An 18,741-nucleotide genomic window follows, 5' to 3' on the forward strand; every position below is an offset into this window, starting at 1 on the left:
TCATTTATCTTCCCTTTGTTTGATTTTGATTTTTTAGCCTGAACGCCAGAGGATTGTCAGCGATGGCTCATTAGAATTAGATTTTGAACACTCGGACACGATGTCACTGAAAAATTACAAGAAAACAGAAGCGGTAGGAAGTATGAACGGGGATGGTTACCGGTCATTTCGCCTCCAAGTCATCCCGCCCCGGTTACTAAGCCCCCCTTTCGAGTCATTTAGTGCGCTTCAAATATAATATTCCTCGTTCTATAGGCCATAAAGCAAAACAAGCGTGCTTCAAGTATAATATCCCTCGTTCTATAGGGCATAAAGCAAAACAAGCGCGCTTTTGCCTTTAAATGTAGTATTCCTCGTTCTTTAAGCCATAAACCAAAACAAGCAAGCTTCAACTTTGATATTATATTCTCGTTCTAAAAAAGGGGGCTACGTTACTTGGGCGAAATGACCGTAAAGCACGGAGATGTGGTTTTAACTGTCACCTCTCTCTACCAAAGATTAGCGAAGCAAAAGACAGAAATACATCTTGAGTTCTCAGGTTAATTAAACACTTTTGATTTTCAAGCCAAAGAGTGGTAAAGAATAACAGAAAGATGGTAAATATTAAGCTCGGTGAATTTATGTCACGACATATATTAGTTATGTCACGAGGATTCGATCTGAGGGAATCCTAGCGGAGTGGCGGTTTTGCGTGATAACCAGAGAGGTGCGGGGAAACTCTCTGTAAGCCATATACTGGGCTTTATCAACTCTTCTGAGATTCCCCTGACTACAGTTTAACAGTATCTAGATGAAACCTGGTCTATTTGTGTGATGCTTTCTGAGGCTTTATCTCCACTTTACCCATATCGTTGCTTCTTTGTCAACAGATCCTTGAGAGACTGAGCAGTCTTTGCGTATCTCATGCACCAAGCGGCAAAAAGAATCGTAAACACGAGCAAAGATTATTGAGAAATATGGGTGCTCACACGGTGGTGCTGGAACTGCTACAGATACCCTACGAAAAGGTAGTATTTTTCAAATATGGTCCATTTCGTCTTAATGAAACGTATTCATGAATATTGAAGAACCTACGAAGAACACGACAAATTCAGAGACAAAATATAGTTGATTAAATTGTCTCTTCCTATCCGACAATCGGCGACAAAATTGTTGGGATATTTTTTTCCAGATGAGGTACTTTGAAGAACAAAACAATCTGCACCCTCCCCTCTCTCCTTCATTCTACGCTGGGGGTGTTCGTTGTTTCTTACAGGTAGTTCGCACAGCGCCACGAGATTGCATAAAGGGGGTGGGGAAGGGAAAGCTTCTTATGCCCTTTTGAAGGCCCTTAAAGGCAAAGTATCTCAACTAATTTTGTTGCCGATTGTAACTGTTCTTTGAAGCTTATCTGTGGTGTCTGGGAAATTTCTTAATTTGTCAGTTGTGGCTGATTCTGGTTTAGTAAGAAAACAAAAAGAAACACGTGTTAACCTTTTAAGTCCGAAGAGCGACAAACATCAATTTTCTCCTAACAATCTCAATACCACAATCAAGAGAATAGGTTGTGAGAGTTGATAAAATGATCACCAAAGAGAAAAATGCTTTGATCTTTTATCAAATTCTCTCTACTTGTTCGTTATGGTAATGTATAGAGACCAGTTTGGAGAATTTGTCTGTGCATATTGGGGCTTAAAGGCTTAAGACAGCTGCAGCGAGTGTTCCGAGATAAAACTGCCTTATTTACCCTTCTCTCTTTCTTTAGAACGAGGATCTGAGGATGGAGCAGATTATGTCCCAGGCTCACGAGTTCCTACGGAACTTCTGTCTTAGCAATCCACAAAACCAAGCCTTACTCCACAAGCATCTGGACTTGTTTCTAACCCCAGGGGTAAGTTCGTTAATCTCTTGTTTCAAAACCGCTGGGTTTATAGGACAGAGCCCCTGTTATTATGCGCAAGGTTTAATTCTAAGGAGCTGATTTCGACCCAATTTTTTGGGCATGCGCGCAAAAGCCAATGACAGAAGCGATAGTCTCTCCTCTCCCAAACAGCCCCATAATGCAATTTGACATAGCACCTGACTAGTCGTAAGCGCAGCCCAAATTAGCCAATAGGGAGCTTACGCAACAACGACGGCAACGGCTGTGAAAATGTCACTTTTAAAAACAGTGAATTCTCGTTGCTTCAAACTTTACGGTGCTTATCCCATCTCGTTCAATTCGTCAAATGCTGGCAAATTTTTCCAGAGCTGAATTCTAAAAGACTGTATCGAAGATCAGAAAAAGAAAAACGAAGTCGTTGCCTTGTTTTCAAGTTCTCCAGAAAACGTAAAATTAGGCATTTCCACGTCGTAGTCGTGAAGTGACGGCAAAGAAGTGTAAAAAAAAGTGTGAAAAGCACGTGCAAAGTTGTTGTTTTGCTTATCTAATTCCGTTGCTTTTTTGCCGTTCTCGTTGCCGCCGCCGTCGTCGATGCTTAAGCTCCCTAATAACCATGGGAAAGAGGCGAGTTGAAATTTGTGATATCTGCAAACCTCTCTTGCTCCAAGCAACTTGTCTTCTTTTTTTTTTTTCCTCTCACATTTTATATAATTTTGTTCTTTATCCCAGCTGAAGGAAGCACACACTTTAAGATACGTCTTCATGGAGAACTCAGTTCTATGCTACGATGTCACGGAGAAAGTTGTTCAACACATTGTGCACTGCATAGAGACGCAAGGTCGCCATGTTGAATATCTGAAAGTTTTACAAACTTTGGTGAAGGCTGAAGGACAGTCCATCAGAAAAACACAGGACATGGTGATGGCTGAGGTACGTTACAACTTCCATGATCACGAATTTCGTTTTGAAAAATGGTTAAAAGAAAGGGGGCGATGAGAAGGTACTAATGAAGGATTGGTAATCTGGCCTTTTCCAAAGACTCAATTACACTACACTGCTAGAACTTTTTACTTTACTTTACTCTTTTCATTAGTTTCATCATTCCCACAAAACGTAACCCTGAAAGTTTAACGAACACAGGCAATTTTTCAAACTGAAATATTGTAATTCAACCGATGACTAGATCCGACGTGACACCGAATATGTAAACTTATAACCTCGCCAGTGTTATCTAAATAAATAAATAAATAATGATTTAAAGGTAGCACATCCACTTGCTGGTTCTTCCTTTACCTGATTCCTGGTCGAATTGGAATTTTGGAAATGTTGATTTTTAAGGAAGGGGGAAATCGAAGTACCCGGCGAAAAACCTCCTGGGGCAAATGAGAAAAAAAAAAAACTCAACCCACATATAGCGTGAGGGGCGAGTTCTCTCACCACTACGCCATCCTTCCGCCACCCGTTATCTCCGCGCGTGCAAAGCAGTCAAACAGATCTCCTACAGTACAGATAAGATGATGGACGGAAGATCAAGCTTGATCTTGATACTTCCTTGGTACAAACAAATTTCAGTAAAAAGAATATCAGAATTGTACCTCACCGAGTTTAACTTCTTCTTTTTTGTTCTCTTCATAGTTAGTAAATGTGGGCGAAGAAGTTCTGGTATTTTACAGTGACCCACAGTCTTTTAACTCGCTTGTGGAAATGATGCAGTCTGAAAGAGAGAGACAAGACCAATCAGGACCTCTCTTGTATCATATCAACTTAGTAGAACTGCTGGCCTGTTGTACCGAGGGCAAAAATGTGTACACGGAAATCAAGTGCCACAGTCTACTTCCGTTGGACGACATTGTGCGAGTTGTTACTCATCCTGATTGTATTTCTGAGGTGAGATAAATTTTCGGGTGAATAGCTCACGGAGACTGAAAACATAGTCATTCAAATGTAACGGAAAAATGGATATTTTATGTCTACGAGCGTTGATATTGTTGAACCGATACATAGTATCAGCACTCAGAGTGCGAACAAATTTAAGAGGAAGTGGGTTATACCCCCATCTAGGTTCTTTTAGGATCTATGATATAAACGACCAAACTGCAAGTTTTTACAACTGAGTTTGATATTACATGCGTAACAGTGGTGAATGGTCTATTTATATTTTCGCGTAATTTATGTTTAACCGGGGAACGATTAGTTTTCCTTATGGACTACGTGTTTAAATATAGCTCATTAAACAATGGTCACTCTGCAAGGCGGGGTATGTTAAAGATAAGAGATATATTCATTATAGTTAATTGAGTTATTATCTTGCTTTCAAGCCACCCAAAAGGCTCTTTTATTCCTTCTTTCTTTCACCCTGGCAACTAAGTTATTGTTGTAATCTCTGCCCAGGTAAAGAATTCTTACGTCAACTTTCTGAATCATTGCTATGTTGACACTGAAGTGGAAATGAAGGAAATTTACACCAGCAATCACATCTGGACCCTGTTTGAAGATTTCTTAGTGGACATGGCTCGGGTAAGATTTATCACCTTTCAAAGTTAATATACTAGTTCCAGTTCCTTGGCAACATTTCTGGTCGTGAGTGTTAGAAGGCGGCGTATTGGGGATGAGAAATTCTTTCTAAGAGTGACTACAGCTTCTTCACGAGGATTTTACTGTTTAAGGTCAATTCACCGACCGAAAACGGTAAACGCGCATGAAAAGTCTTTGGCAATGTGGCACCCAGGTTATATTTGTCCATATTTAAGTTAGAATAAAAGATAAAATACGATTCTTTTCGAACTATATGTCAAGCGTTTACGGCGAATCATGTCTTGCTTTGGTATTTTTCAGGTTTGTAACAACACTTTGGATCGATATCACGCTGACACCATGCTGGAAAAATACGCGACAGAAACTATCATGAACTTACTTACTTTCTTCTTCAACTCTCCCTTCTCTGATTCCAGTACCACCATTAAGGTAATAATAAATTAAATGGTTACACAGTTTCTTGAAATTCATTTTTGTATCAAGGTACCATAATAAATTGTACAAGTTCATGTTGTTTAGCTACCTTGTCGCTGGGATTATACGACACTATAAAACATACAGTGGAAGCTCCCGTAAAAAGGACCACAAATGCAAAATGCGAAGATTTAGTAGTTGCTTACGGTAGGCAGACTCTTAGGAGAGTCGAACTACAGAGGTCTCTTCCGAGAAACGTTCCTTGCACATCTACTTTTTGGAAGAGAATTAGTTGCGTGCAGTTTCTAAGTTATGATATATGTAGTTGCATGTGGCCTCCACTAGTTCTTTGCACACATTGAGTAGCATAGCACATACAGCAAACAAAGAGACGAGACCATGTGTCAAGTGTTCGCTTTCAAGGGGTTAAAAACAGTGGAAATTTAAAAAAAAGAGCTGATCATTTAAGAGAGGTTCCAACTAAAGGACTTTGACTAGGAAAAGTTTGGTATTTTGAATAAGGTCCCTTACGAGAGGCTGTCGCATATGAAAGTCGACTGTGTGTTTTGTATTTATGGAGTAGGTAATCATCATTTAATCAAAGACATGAGGAACTGATATCAATAAAGTTAAATTTTTGTTCTTGTTCTTTTTTAGTCGCGGCAACCTGTGTTTGTTCGTCTACTCCGTGGAGCATTTCGTCTCTCTCAGTGTTCTTGGATGTCAGGATCACAAAAATACCACGTGGAAACGTGCATCAAGACGCTATCCGATGTGGGTTAGTAGATCTTGCTTCTTTAGGACGAAGAACCTCTTAGTCAATCTTAGTTTTGCGACATTCGCTTTTCTTTTGGGGGGTAACTACTGTAGAGGAGACTTACGCATGATGGCAGTAGAAAAAATCCGCAATTTTTAGTGACAATGTATTTCAGTAGCACAAAAGTACTAATTGGGGACACTATTTTTACGTCTTCTTATTGAAACAGGACTGCCATTTTACGTGGTCATCCAAGCCACGTGAAGGTCTGGCCGTTTGCAGTTAAAAACCCTCTTCTTTCCTTTTCACCTTCGGACAGGTGTATTTTGCCTGATTGAAATTTCTATGACTATTTGTTCGTCAAATTTTAACCGCCCAAAAGCAGTAGCCTATGTACAGACGCCCCCTCCCCTAAGAAAAAATCGGAGGAGGGGAGGGGAGGGGAGGGGGCGTCTGAACACAGGCCCAAAAGCAACAGTCTTACAACCTGTGGTCCTATAATTCCTAATACCAACATGCACATGTTCAAAACTGTTTTGTTAACTTTTGTTTTTATGCCATTGATTAGAAGAATTTAATAAGAAAATGGTGAATAAGCAACGTTTGTTGTTTTTAGCGAGGAATCGTGGGATTGCAGTCCCAGCAGACCTTGAGAGCCAAATACAAGCGTTGTTCACTCGGTCCCAGTTGGTGATGAAACACACTCGGCAATGGCTGAGTCACGGCAAGGTCCGCCGGGACTCTATGATGAACCTTTCAAGGGACTATAGGAGCATTATTGAAGGGCTCCAGGTGAGATTCACAAACGAACACTTAATACATTCAAAATAAAATACACTCGGTAGTGGCTGGGGCACGGCTAGGTCCGAACCTGTCTAGGGACTATAGGAGCATAATTGAGGGGTTCCAGGTGAGACAATCTAACGTCACATCTCAGCCAATTCCCATTACCAGTTTGATACTGACTCAAATATAACAAACAGCAGCAAAGAATCATTAACAATTGTGTCTGTTTACCTCGCAGGATATAGTTTCACTGCTGGAGGACCAGCTTCGTCCTCTTGTCCAATCAGAGTTCTCCGTACTGGGAGACGTTCTCTATCGGCCAGAACTCATGTTTCCTCGGCAGTCTGGGGCCTGGAGCAAGTCCAAATCGGGTGGCTTCGTCTCAGGGTAGACTTTAAGATCGAACGTTTATTCTTTGTGCTGAGTGCATAGTTTTGTTTTTACTTATATTCAAAGGGTTGAGTGTTTATCCATAGTACCCTTCCTCGCTTAGCCTTCTTCGCAGACCCTCTGTCTTCTCTTTAGGGATTTTCGAGTGCGCGTATGAAAATAAAAACCACGGGGGATTTATTGACCGGCAGCGTAAGGGACTCGCTTTCGTGCGCTGACAAAAAAATAAATGCGGATGTGAACAGGCTATTCATCGCTCAAACAACACCAAACTGAAAAGTAGAGAGAAGTTTTGAAAGTCATATTACTTTACAAAGAATTTTTTCCCAGTTGGGTCCTTCCCTAAAAAAACGAAACACATATCGGTCTTCCGAACATAGTTCTTGCTTTCCAGTGAAGAAAAAGAAAAATTAAAAATTAAAAAAATGGTTTCGGCCAGGCTCGAACTGGCGACCTTCTGCGACGGTGGTCGTCAGTTCAAGCAAACCACTTTACTGGACCAATCAACAATTGACACGTCACGTGGAGGCTAGTCCTTTTTCTGGCTGAAATTTTACTGAATAATCGTCATCATCATTATCGTCGTTATCATCATCGAGTGTCATCCATTACTCATATGTCAATAAAAAATGAGCCTGGCTCTTTCACTAAACGTTTCACGCAAATTGACTTTGGATCTACGTTTATTTTTTTAATACAAGAATCAAATAATTTTTCCAGAGAGTATATGTGTTACCAGACATGTTTCTAGTGATGACATCGGCGGTTCGTAAAAGAAGTATAGGTTGTAGCGGCGGCGGCTGATCAGCATCAAATTTCTCCTTGTAATATTAATACTTTATAAAACAGTGTGATCATGAGAATTAAGGTGATGACCATAGACGATGAATTAGATTGATACTTTAACAACTTCTTCCCTCTACTTTTGTGGGAAATGTGTAAGGGCACCAAAGGAGAAGTCACATTTTGATCTGTCCATTTCATTTAGGCTGATAACTCACGCTAAACAGCTGCTTGAAGACAACGAGGAGACGTTGTGTGTACGAGTACTGCAGACAATCAAGGGGATGATGGCAAGAGACATTGACTTTGGAGACAAGGTACGAAATAACAAAGCTTTGATGTTTCCTGTAGTCTATGTTCACGCATACAGACGTAAGTGCTTACCGCTGTCCATATAAGAACAGCTTCTAATTTATTCACTCGATGCTCACGAGTTTAAGCCGACGTCTAGCAACCGCAGACGTATTTCCGGTCGTCGCCCTCTCTCCCTCCGGAAATACGTCTGCAGTTCGCAGGCTAGGTGAGGAATAACATTACGGAAATTAAGCAAAGGCGTTTTTGAGCCACGCACGTCAACCGGAAGTAGACTTTTTACATCCCTGAGCGGTGGTTTTGCCCAAATTGTCAGTTACATCGTCTCTACAAGTGTAAAGAAACTAAGCAATACAAATTTTATAGCGTCAAGGCATATTAAAAGGGAAATATCCTCATTTCCGGTTGCGACGTTTTTTTGAGCGACCCATGTCAACCGGAAGTGGATTGTTTGCACTCTTGAGCCGTGATTTTGAACAAATCTTTGGGCAGGTCTTCTTTTAAAGAGTAAAAACACTTCGCAATACAAATTTGGAAGCGTGAAGACAAATTAAAAGAGAAAAAGGCTCACTTCCGGTCGACGTGCATCGCTCAAAAACGTCGCTGCTTAAACCGAGACGACGGCAATAAGAGCGTCTTGTGCTAAGAAGCAATAAGTAAAATAGGTAAAACAACCCGGCACGTGCAGCACAGTTTTGGTACCTTTCTTTGATGTCCACTGCGCGGTTACGAGGTGAAACCTCCTAATGTGACGCGGTTTTATAGAAGACGTGAACACACAAAGACTTTTAGAACTTGGATGTGGTCCACAAGAATTCAACTCCAGGAAAATTCGTCAAATCGAGCGAGGCTTAAGGAACGCAGTTGCTTTTGATTTACTGACAGGATGTCGCGAATTCAAAAGATGCGCGAAGTGTCATAGAACCTCCCAAAATTCGTTTGCATCGTGGTCGGTTTGGTTAAACATTCGGAAGTTGATCTCTAATCTCTTGCAGTGGTCCGACTACTCATTCCTTGACCGCCCCTTGGGGGTGGTTTTTGGTGAGTGCTTGTCGCTGGGGCCGTGGTAAGTCTGGGATACTTTAAGGCTTGTAGGCAAAATGCAGCTGCACAAGATCTAGTACAGGCCTAGGGTTGACCACACCACCCATCAATTTTCCATAAATGACCCCATATTCTAGACCCAAACTTCTATACCCTGTCCCAGACTAAACTACTTAAAAACAGCTCCCCATACAGCGGCGCATACCCATATAGCTTTTATATGACTCTAGTATCCTCCAACTTGGCCCATCCCTTTAAACCCCAATTTTGATTATTATCAAATTTCTCCTTTAAATGTTATGTAAGTGGTTGAATAATCAGAAAGGAAATGAGAATTAAGAAAATGATCACTCAGATTTAATTAGCTGGATATTTTACCAAATTCCTATCTACTTTTTTGAGAAACGTATGTGACAAAAACAAAGAATTCTAATTTTAATACTGGGGATTAAAGGGTTTGCTCCGTTGTTACTTTTTTTCAGGGTGAAGCATTGCGATCATCACTGTTAAGCCGCTACTTTGGCTCAAACTATTACATCGCGATAACAAGAGACGCAACCAGCAAAACTAACCCAGATGGCACAAGTAGGAAAACTGGGAGTCAGCTGGTCAACTCGGGGCCTGGTGCTGAGATGTTATCGCGCGCGGGCGTCACGCTTTGCGAGATGCAGGGTCTGTTGGATAAGTGTGGAGCCTCGGATCTGATTATTGACCTCATCATGATGCGTCCGAACCACAGAGTGTTTCTAGAGATTCTAGAATTTGCCATCGCCCTTCTAGAAGGAGGAAACAATTGCATTCAGGTGGATGATCTCTAAAGCTTTTAACGTTTTTATTGGATAAATTTTCTTGCCAATGATTAAAGGGGCCACGTCACGCTATATGCTCTGTTTAAAAGGCTATCAGTGAATTCCAAAAAGAAAAATGGTCCAGTTCTGTTACTTAAGACTTCATTTAGGCGTTGAAATTGTTTCCTGTCGTTTGTTGCAATGGACAGCAAGGATGGACGTGACTTAAAGCTTAAAAAGCTGGGCCAACTTTTTCAAGTTTTGACGGTACGCCTGCAAAAATTACTAAACAAGTTATCATTGTTCGTGCCCGGCCCCGATGAAATTTTTTTGATATATTTTTCATCACTCTCAAGAGAGTGTTTATGTACTTCCTGCCCCCTCCTTTTGGAACCACTTTTCTTTTACACCATATTATTATGTCCCTTGTACAAGAATATTCAAACTTCTTGAAATTAATTTTTTTTTTCGTAGAAATCTTTTCTCCAGCGATTTGGGAATGGTAAATGCGAAGAATTCTTCAGATACATTTACGACAAAATGACAGATGCCGAAGCTGAAATTCGTGCGACCATCACAGTTCAAACGACAGAATCATCTGCTGCTAAGAAAAGCGAGAAGGACACCTCACACGGAAGAATGGGCGACACGCGGAGATGCACTGTGATTGGAGGACGGAGGGACACTCTAGTTACAGGTAAGCGGTTACATAGCTTTTGGTAGTTAAAGGGGTTGTGTCACGTCTTTCTAGTTAATTTTGTTAATGTCATTTAAGCTTCCTTATTCGCTATGAAACTTTTGACTAAATCACAAAAACCACAATTGCAATCCGTTTCATTCTTCTTCAAGTTTGTCCATCCGCGCTTTCTTTTATATTTGCTGGGTGATTTATCTCTTCTTCTAACTTTGTCAACATTTATTTTTTAAGTGAAATGTTTCACTCAATTTGTTGACACTTTTCTTTGTTTGAATTTTGATGAATTTCGTGACATAGCTCCTTTGATCGTTACAGTTTCCAGTTTCTTTTGTATCCTCGTGTAGTGGTGAATTTAATGCTTACTTATCGATTAGCGCACAGACTCTGATTTAGAATTCCCACAATGTCAGGCCAAAGTTAATGTTTTTATTCAGGTTTAACATTACAGTTCTTTTCGTTTCCACGCAATGTCGTTATCATGTACATTTCTTTACTGCTTTGCACAGTTATTTTGTCGCCATTCAGCCAGACAGACTGAATTTAAGAAAAATCAGAGAAAAACATGTTTTAGAAATCGTTGGCGTCTTCCGTTAAGTTCTTATAATGATAAGATGTATACAGTGTGCAGGTCTCTTGTGTCCCTAAAGCGAGGTTAACCCTTAAAGCTCCAAAATACAAATACAAATTCTCCAGACTGATACATTTCCTTGAATAATTGGTTAAGAGAATTTGTTTGCATATGAAAGCTTTTCCCATCAGGCGATTATTTTATTAATTCTCACAACATTTTCCTTTGATTATGTATTGATTTTGTTGGGGGAAAATTGACTTTGGTCACTCTTGGGACTTAGAGGGTTAACCTTGTTTGAAAGCTTTTCTCCGGGTGTCGGTAAATAGGATACCGTTGTATGTTACTGTCGGGAGACAGGGTACACATGTGACGTTATGTGGCTCGCGGCTCAGTAGCTCAGTTTGTTTCAGGGGCTGAACATCTTCGTTGGGGAGTGGAACGTGCTCATTAAGGCCAGAGTTAAACGTCGAACTTAACAAGGGACGAATCGAATGCTTATGATCGAGAGAAATAGATTTTGCTTATTTTCATTAGGTTCTGCATATGTAAAGATGAAGAATCGCGTTTACGCCGAGCACCAAACTTCAGTTTGGACCACGAAACCAAGTTCTTCCACTATTTATAGTTTACTGTTCATTTTGTCTACTCAAAAATCTAAAGGTGCCACTTTCATTTATGAGAACTGTTTTGGACAGTTTGTGTTTGCTTATTTCCTATTTTGAGAAATTTCTCTCCCAATAATGGAATTGGTTTTGTGCAGAAAAAAACTGTCATTGAACGTTTTTTGTTTGTTACCCTATTAAAAAGCTGACTATTTTTTTTCGTTTTTCAGGTTCTTTACTGGGTATCAGCGACGACGTGAAGGAACAATTATCCGATGCCGCTACACACACTAGCAAGGCCTACGCCGCCGTGAGAAGGGGTCGAGATCCGGATGCTGAGGCTGAACCTTCAAGACACTTGCCCAGTCCCTCTCTGTTAGGAGGTGATATGCAGAGCACGTCAGGAAAACAGGAAGTCAAGACCATGTCTCCTGAAGTTCTGGTCATGAAACCCATTCTTAGATTCCTTCAGCTTCTTTGCGAGAATCACAACAGAGACCTTCAAGTAAGTTTGGGAAGCTTGCAAGGAGAATTTTCGTGCTAATTTTCTGCAGTTTCTAAATTGTATTGCTAATTTTTCTTATTCTTATTATTTTTCTCCAGAACTACATTCGCAAACAAGATCACAGTAAGGTCAATTACAACTTGGTTCATGAAACGCTACAGTTTCTTGACTGCATCTGCGGGAGCACTTCCGGTGGCCTGGGACTCCTCGGTTTGTATATTAATGAAACCAACGTGGGACTTATCAACCAGTGCCTTGAGAGTTTGACTGAATACTGTCAGGGACCTTGTCACGAAAATCAGGTACGTGACACACTGTTTCAGTATTGCAAAACGTCTATCGCTAATTAGCAGGGAGGGTGTTTTTGTGGTTCATGTTGCATACTAGCAGACTAGTCTCTGAAACTTGAGAAATTACTTGTGAATGACAAAATGATAGCTTCTTGTTACAAACAGCAAAACTTTTGTGTTTGTGATAAACTCACAGAAACTGTTAGGCTGACAAGTTTCCAAAAACTCAATTGTAATTCGTTTTAATCTTCTTCAAGTTTGTCCATCCGTGCCTCCATTTGTACTTGCTGTGTTATTTATATTCCCGGGGGGGGAGGGGGTACTTTAGGAATTTCTGGGTGGGGATGTGCCGCTGGGACCCTGGAACCCTTAACCTACACCAGAGCTAGTTCAGCTGAATTTTGCTACCCTATACTAGAGTAAACTCCCCAAATCCCCCCTATCCTAGAGTAGCTGTTTCAATACAACTGATCAGTTTCCTGAAAAATGATACCCTACTCTAGACCCAAACGCTCTGATTTATAAACCCTATCCTAGAGTAAACTGCTTGAAAACCATACCCTTGACAGCGGCACATACCTATATAGCCCATATATGGCAGTACCCCCTCCCCCCCCCCCCCCGGGTTTATACTCGTTTGTAACGTCTTGAGCAGTTATTTTTATTTTAAACTAAATTTAGTGTGAATTCCCTCTCCTTGCATTTGGCAAAATTTCATGACACCTCTGTTAACTTGTTGTTGTTGTTGTCCTTTCAGTCGGCTATCGCCCTTCACGAGTCAAATGGAATCGACATTGTCATCGCTTTAGTTTTAAACGATATTAATCCACTTGGAAGACAGCGGATGGACCTGGTGTTGGAACTTAAGGTTCGTAAAGCTGTTGTTTCGTTACGCATGTTCAGCTCTTCCCGTTGTAACAAAATTTGGCGCTGCAAAAATAGCGTTTCGCAATTTTTAAGAGCCGTTAGTATTAGCTTTGTGAGACATGTGTTTTCAGCTGGCTAACTTCGATCTTATTGATCACATTTTTTTGTATGTTTGATGTTCAGTTTTTCTTCGTTGTTTTTTTCTAACAACCACAAACAAGCAAAACAGGCCAACAAACAAACAAAAAATTTCTCTTCCCAGTGTGTGGGAAGAGAATGTCTGTCTTCCTACACGCTGGAGTTTGCCTGCCCTGTGAACACTGTGATAGTTTGATGCACATGGTAGCCAGCTTTTCATCAACACACCGCAGGTGTATTACAGTTTTCTTTAAGGAGGTTTTATTTTCTTCTGAAAAAAAATGCCAGTAACTTCTTCGTTTTAACGAGCATCATTTAGTTAAGTGTTTTAATTGTTTTGCAGAACAATGCATCTAAAACGCTTTTAGCGATAATGGAAAGTCGACACGACACAGAGAATGCCGAGCGCATTCTTTACAACATGACGCCACAACAGCTGGTAGACGTGTGCATTCAGGCTTATAATCAGGAAGATCTAGAAGACGAGAATGAATGTGAAGTTTCATGTAGGGATGTCGGTCATAACATCTATATTCTTGCGCACCAGGTATGGTTTTGTTGGGAACTTGGAGGAAATGTAGTTTTTTGGCCGATTCCGAGTTCCAAAAACTCTTTCTTTCAAAACGAGCCTAAATGCCATCCTTTCTTGTGAAAGTGACTTTTATTTGCACGAGAATAAAAAAATCGTTTTCATATCAATAGCTTTGCATTTAGCCTCGCTTTGAAAGAGATGCTCGGGGCGATTTGGAAATGGTCCATTTAAGTGTTAGTATATTAAGTACGAAGTAGCAATTGAGAACATGGAGACGGGATCGCCATTTCTACGTGGTCTTTCAAGCCACCCGAAGGTCAAGCCGTTTGCAAAGCAAAGGCAGTATCTTCTTCCACTGTTATTTCAAGACCCTGAGTATTGGTGCGGTTCCGCGAATTGAACTCGCGACGTCCCGCTCTACGGGCCAGCGGTTTACCGACTAAGCTAATCCTGCCGTGGTCTTGTTTGGCTTTTTAATCGCAATTTTCTTGTTGTTTCAAAAACAAAGGCCTGCATTTCTTGAAGTGTTGAGGGTTTTTTTGTCTATTTGCCTTGCAAAACATCAAAAAAAAAGTTAATCTGTGATTTGTCCTCTCTTGTTCTCGCCTTTTTATGTTTGACTCTAACTGTTCAATAGCAAACAAAGTTTAATTTTCTCGATGATATCCCGCCTTTTTGCTAGAACAGGCCACTTTCAGAGGCACAATTGGCCTCTTAAGAAAGTCTCTATTTAGAATGGCCTTCTTTCTAGTCGTTGAGTGTTTTCATAGTTGTGTTCCTCCGTTGTCTCGATTGTTTCAGTTCTGAAAATGGATTCTTCAAATTCGGCTGAATGCCGTTTTAGTTGAATTATTAGGGAGCTTTAGGAACGACGACGGAAACGGCAATGAGGACGTCAAAAAAGCAATAGGTTTATTACGCAAAACAACAACCTTACACGTGCATCACGCTTTTTTGTACATTTCTTTACCGTCCTTGCACGACTACAACGTGAAAATGCCCAATTGCAAATTTAATGGAGGACTTAAACAAGCGACGACGAATCTCTTTTTCTCTCTCTAAACTTGAGTGCGGTCATCAAGAAATCAACTCCAGGGAAATTCGCCTACACTTGCTATTTTCAGCAAATTGGAATACATGTAAACGCGACAAAGATTGAAAAAAGGGGAATTCATTTTAAAACTGAAGTTTTCGTTGCCGTCGTCGATGCTAAAGCTCCCTATTCAGTTATTAATGGAGAACGCTGAATAATGCTATGAGATAGGTGCTTACTTCAGTTTTTTCCCTCTTTTGTGTTTTTAGCTTTCACAACAAAACAAGGAGATGGCAACTCTACTTAAACCGAGCCCGCCGTCCGACGTTGAAGAAGGCAGAAGCGATGGTGCCCTGGAATACTACGCAAAACATACGGCACAGATTGAGGTGAAAGGCATTCCTTATTAGGAAACTTTTAACTGCGTTTTCTCCCCTCCTAGGAAAAGACTATTTTGTTCATTTGGCATGCCTGAACTTCGGCCTGAGAGTGAATATGCGTATATTTTCTCGCTTGCTTTTACGTTCCCAAACAAAATTTATTAGTATTATTAAATAATCTTTTTAATTTGCGGGAAAAACTTTCAGAAATTGCTAAATGAAAATCTTAATTATTAGTAAATGCTTACGAGGCCATTGGGTATTTTTTCGCTTTTTTCGCTTCCACATCTCAACGTCTTCGTATCGTCTGTTCAGTGATAAGTCCAACATCGAATGCTTTGACAGCCATCACGAAGTGTCCCCATGAAAAAAAAATTATGATAGTTCCAAAAATTCGCACTTTTAAAACGATGCTAAGTGTAAAACCTTTCTCGTTAGAGAGAGTTTTATTTGCGTGAGAGTGAAAACTCATTTTCATATTAATGGTTTCACACTTAGCCTCGCTTTGAAACAGAGGCTTAGGGCAAAAGCGGTCACATATGACAAAATCAGTTGCATTTGAAGTACTTTTACGACTACGTCTGCGTTCAATTCTGGACATCAGTGTCTGCTTAGCAATGCGTTCAGTTATCATATTTCAATAGTTGTTCAAATTTTTCCCCTCAGATTGTTCGCCGAGATCGTACTATGGAACAAATTGTTTTTCCCGTACCGAACATCTGTGAATATCTGATCGCTGAAAGCAAAGTTAATGTGTATCAAACCTGTGAGAGAGATGATCAAAACAGTAAGGTAAGTTATTTCATTTGTTAACAGGCCGGGAGATTCCGTTGGTAACAACCTTTTTTTACCATAGTTATATTATTATAACTTTTAACTTTGTAATTGTGTTTTATTATGCATGTATTTTATTATAACAGTTTTAACTTGAGAGGGCGGTGTTACAGTGATATTGGCATCCCCGCGTTTTGGACATCCCCATTCCCAAAACCCTAGTTGTATGGGCATCCCTGTAGCGATTTGGGTTAGGGTTACAGGGGATGCCCGTATCACTAGGGTTTTGTGGATGGGATGCCCAAAATGCGGGGATGCCCATATCACTGTGACAGCGGTGTCGCGCATTCGCCACTTTAGAAACGATAAGGGAACCGGGCCGAGTTAACTTTTGCCAAGAATCCTGAGAGTGTTACTGGGGACAATGGAAATAATTGACCAATAGCGAACCGGCTCGTCCCCAGTAAACATCCCAGAAACAATTGCGGGACACATGTCGGCTCCAGTTCCTTTCTCGTTATGTGTTCGGTTCGTACCAACCTTTTCAGTTATAAAATGTTTTTCATTTTTTCATAATTACTCATCAATTTTTTGCCTATTTATTATTATTCTTATTGTATTTATGCATTGGACCTAAGTTATACCACATGAAGTTGTTAGAAACAGTCAGGTTCTAACTTTATTTTGTTTTCATTTTCAGGTTTCGGATTTTTTTGATCGAACAGAGGGACTGTTTCGGGAAATGCAGTGGCAGAAGAAGCTAAGAGGTAACAAAACTGATCTGGAGAACAATTTTTCCAATCCTGAGAGAGCGTCTTTGAAAGTCAAGCTGTTGAAAAGTTTCTGTCGAATGTGTGTTTGCGCCAGTGTAGGTTTTTTTTTTGCGTTCGGCAATACGTCTTGACTTGGCAATCGCAGCTTGAAAAAACAGCCGACATTTCGCGACGCCACCCACCACTGGTTTTCTGGTAAAATGACGTCTAAGAAACGAGTGCAGAAATTCCATACTGATGACGGGTCACTACCCAGAAACGAACGAAAACAATCGTAACTTGGGTACCTGCGTTTTCTCGTGTCGTTTGTGTGTCGTCCTTCGCTGTTGGACTGCTGGGCCGAGTTGTTCAAAGCTGGGTTAAGATAACCCAGGGTTAGTTCGAAATTTGAATTCAGATATGAAAGCTTTAAAAGCAAATTCAGTTTAATTCTTTTTGTCAACAATTTGATGATTGGCTACTCTAAAAAGAATGGAGAAAATTGTCCGAGAAAATGCTCTTGATGAAAAGAAAAAGAGACCCGAGTTAAAATTTAACCCTGGGTTATCGCTAATCGGCCTTCGAACAACAGGGACCTGTTGCTTATTACCTGCCATTTACGTTTTGAATTAGTTCTGATTAGTTCAGTGCGTTATTTAGTTTACGCTTTCTCTATGTACTTAAAGTTCTGTAACCTTCTTGACTGTTACGTCAACAATACCGAAAGTCTGTTTTTCTTGTAGACTGTAATGAACGTTATTCACTGTTTCTTGCAGAGAGCCGGTTTCTGTTCGGCGTGAGCAGCCGGATGACGTTATGGGAACAAATTTCCATCAACTTTGCAGTGCTTATTAATCTGCTTGTTGCCTTCTTTTATCCTTTTTCGGATGGCCCCGGTGGTAAGAGACTCTTAGAAATTAACTCAGTAGATTGTCAAAATTGATTTCCTTCTCTCAAGTGCTTTTTATTGTGCTGTGCACCTACCTCGCACCTGTCCTCCTCTCTCGCGCGCGCATCTCTTATCTCGCTTCCCATATTTCTTGTTCTCGTTCCTCGCGCGCATCGGTTTTCTCGCGTCCCATATCGCTTAGGCTTTTCAACGCAGGCTTTAGCTTTTGCGTCTGTAGAAGACCATTAAAGGGAAAGTTAAAGAGTGGTACTCTTCTGTGGTTCTGGCAGCTTTCACACCTGAGGATTTTAAAAATCCTGACAGAAGTTCACAAGTGGTAATGAGAAGTTGAAGAGTTTCTGATTTTGTTGAAAGCTGGATGGTCAGATAAAGCTACTAAGCTGATCTTTCCTTTACTATATCAAGATATGTTAATTTGCTCACTGATTACTCAAGATTTACTTTCAACGATTTTGTGTCTTCCGTTTCAGATCTAGACTCTCGTTTGTCTGTGCTGGTTTGGCTGGCCATGATGGTGTCGTTTTGCATTATTGTTACCTTTCCTCGGCCGTCAGGGATCAGAACTTTCGTAGGCTCAACTATTCTTAGACTTATTTTTTCTCTTGGACTGGAACCCACTCTCAAGATTTTAGGATTAGCAAATGTAAGAAATTCTGCTGGAATAATATTTAATAGAACGGTTTTCATTTGATTCGAATGTAATTCATATTTGCTAGAATATGTTCACACCACTTTTTAACCGGTTCGTGCCAAAACCAAAGTCTATTATTATTTGAATTACCTTAAGTTGCCGCTTGTAAGCCCTGAGATTATACGTCTTCGTAAGGGGTTTAAGGAGGGCTTATAAACGGGGGCTTATAACCGGAATAGTGAAAGCAGTGGCGGATCCAGGGGATGGGCCCGGGGGACCCCCCCCCCCCCCCCTTATTGTTAGACCAAACTGAGGCCCGAAGGGCCCAAAACAAAATTTTTGGATGCCGCCCCCCCCCCCCCCCCCCCCCTCATCTAAGGGTCTGGATG

General features: G+C 40.7%; 1 protein-coding gene across 1 annotated transcript in view; it reads left to right on the top strand.

The window, feature by feature from the left end:
- Positions 1-18,741, top strand: part of LOC140949242 (inositol 1,4,5-trisphosphate receptor-like) — a 46,189-nt gene that overhangs the window by 22,049 nt on the left and 5,399 nt on the right. The window contains exons 28-49 of the mRNA XM_073398470.1: positions 38-133; positions 870-1,007; positions 1,745-1,870; positions 2,591-2,791; positions 3,497-3,748; positions 4,253-4,378; positions 4,697-4,825; positions 5,468-5,588; positions 6,184-6,359; positions 6,592-6,740; positions 7,732-7,843; positions 9,365-9,685; positions 10,145-10,367; positions 11,771-12,045; positions 12,144-12,347; positions 13,093-13,203; positions 13,684-13,887; positions 15,175-15,294; positions 15,952-16,077; positions 16,760-16,826; positions 17,588-17,710; positions 18,192-18,364. Coding sequence (XP_073254571.1) covers positions 38-133; positions 870-1,007; positions 1,745-1,870; positions 2,591-2,791; positions 3,497-3,748; positions 4,253-4,378; positions 4,697-4,825; positions 5,468-5,588; positions 6,184-6,359; positions 6,592-6,740; positions 7,732-7,843; positions 9,365-9,685; positions 10,145-10,367; positions 11,771-12,045; positions 12,144-12,347; positions 13,093-13,203; positions 13,684-13,887; positions 15,175-15,294; positions 15,952-16,077; positions 16,760-16,826; positions 17,588-17,710; positions 18,192-18,364 — 3,573 coding nt within the window. The remainder of the gene's footprint in view (positions 1-37; positions 134-869; positions 1,008-1,744; positions 1,871-2,590; positions 2,792-3,496; positions 3,749-4,252; positions 4,379-4,696; positions 4,826-5,467; positions 5,589-6,183; positions 6,360-6,591; positions 6,741-7,731; positions 7,844-9,364; positions 9,686-10,144; positions 10,368-11,770; positions 12,046-12,143; positions 12,348-13,092; positions 13,204-13,683; positions 13,888-15,174; positions 15,295-15,951; positions 16,078-16,759; positions 16,827-17,587; positions 17,711-18,191; positions 18,365-18,741) is intronic.

This window comes from Porites lutea, chromosome 9 (genome assembly GCF_958299795.1).
Source record: "Porites lutea chromosome 9, jaPorLute2.1, whole genome shotgun sequence".
Taxonomy (NCBI): Eukaryota; Metazoa; Cnidaria; class Anthozoa; order Scleractinia; family Poritidae; genus Porites; species Porites lutea.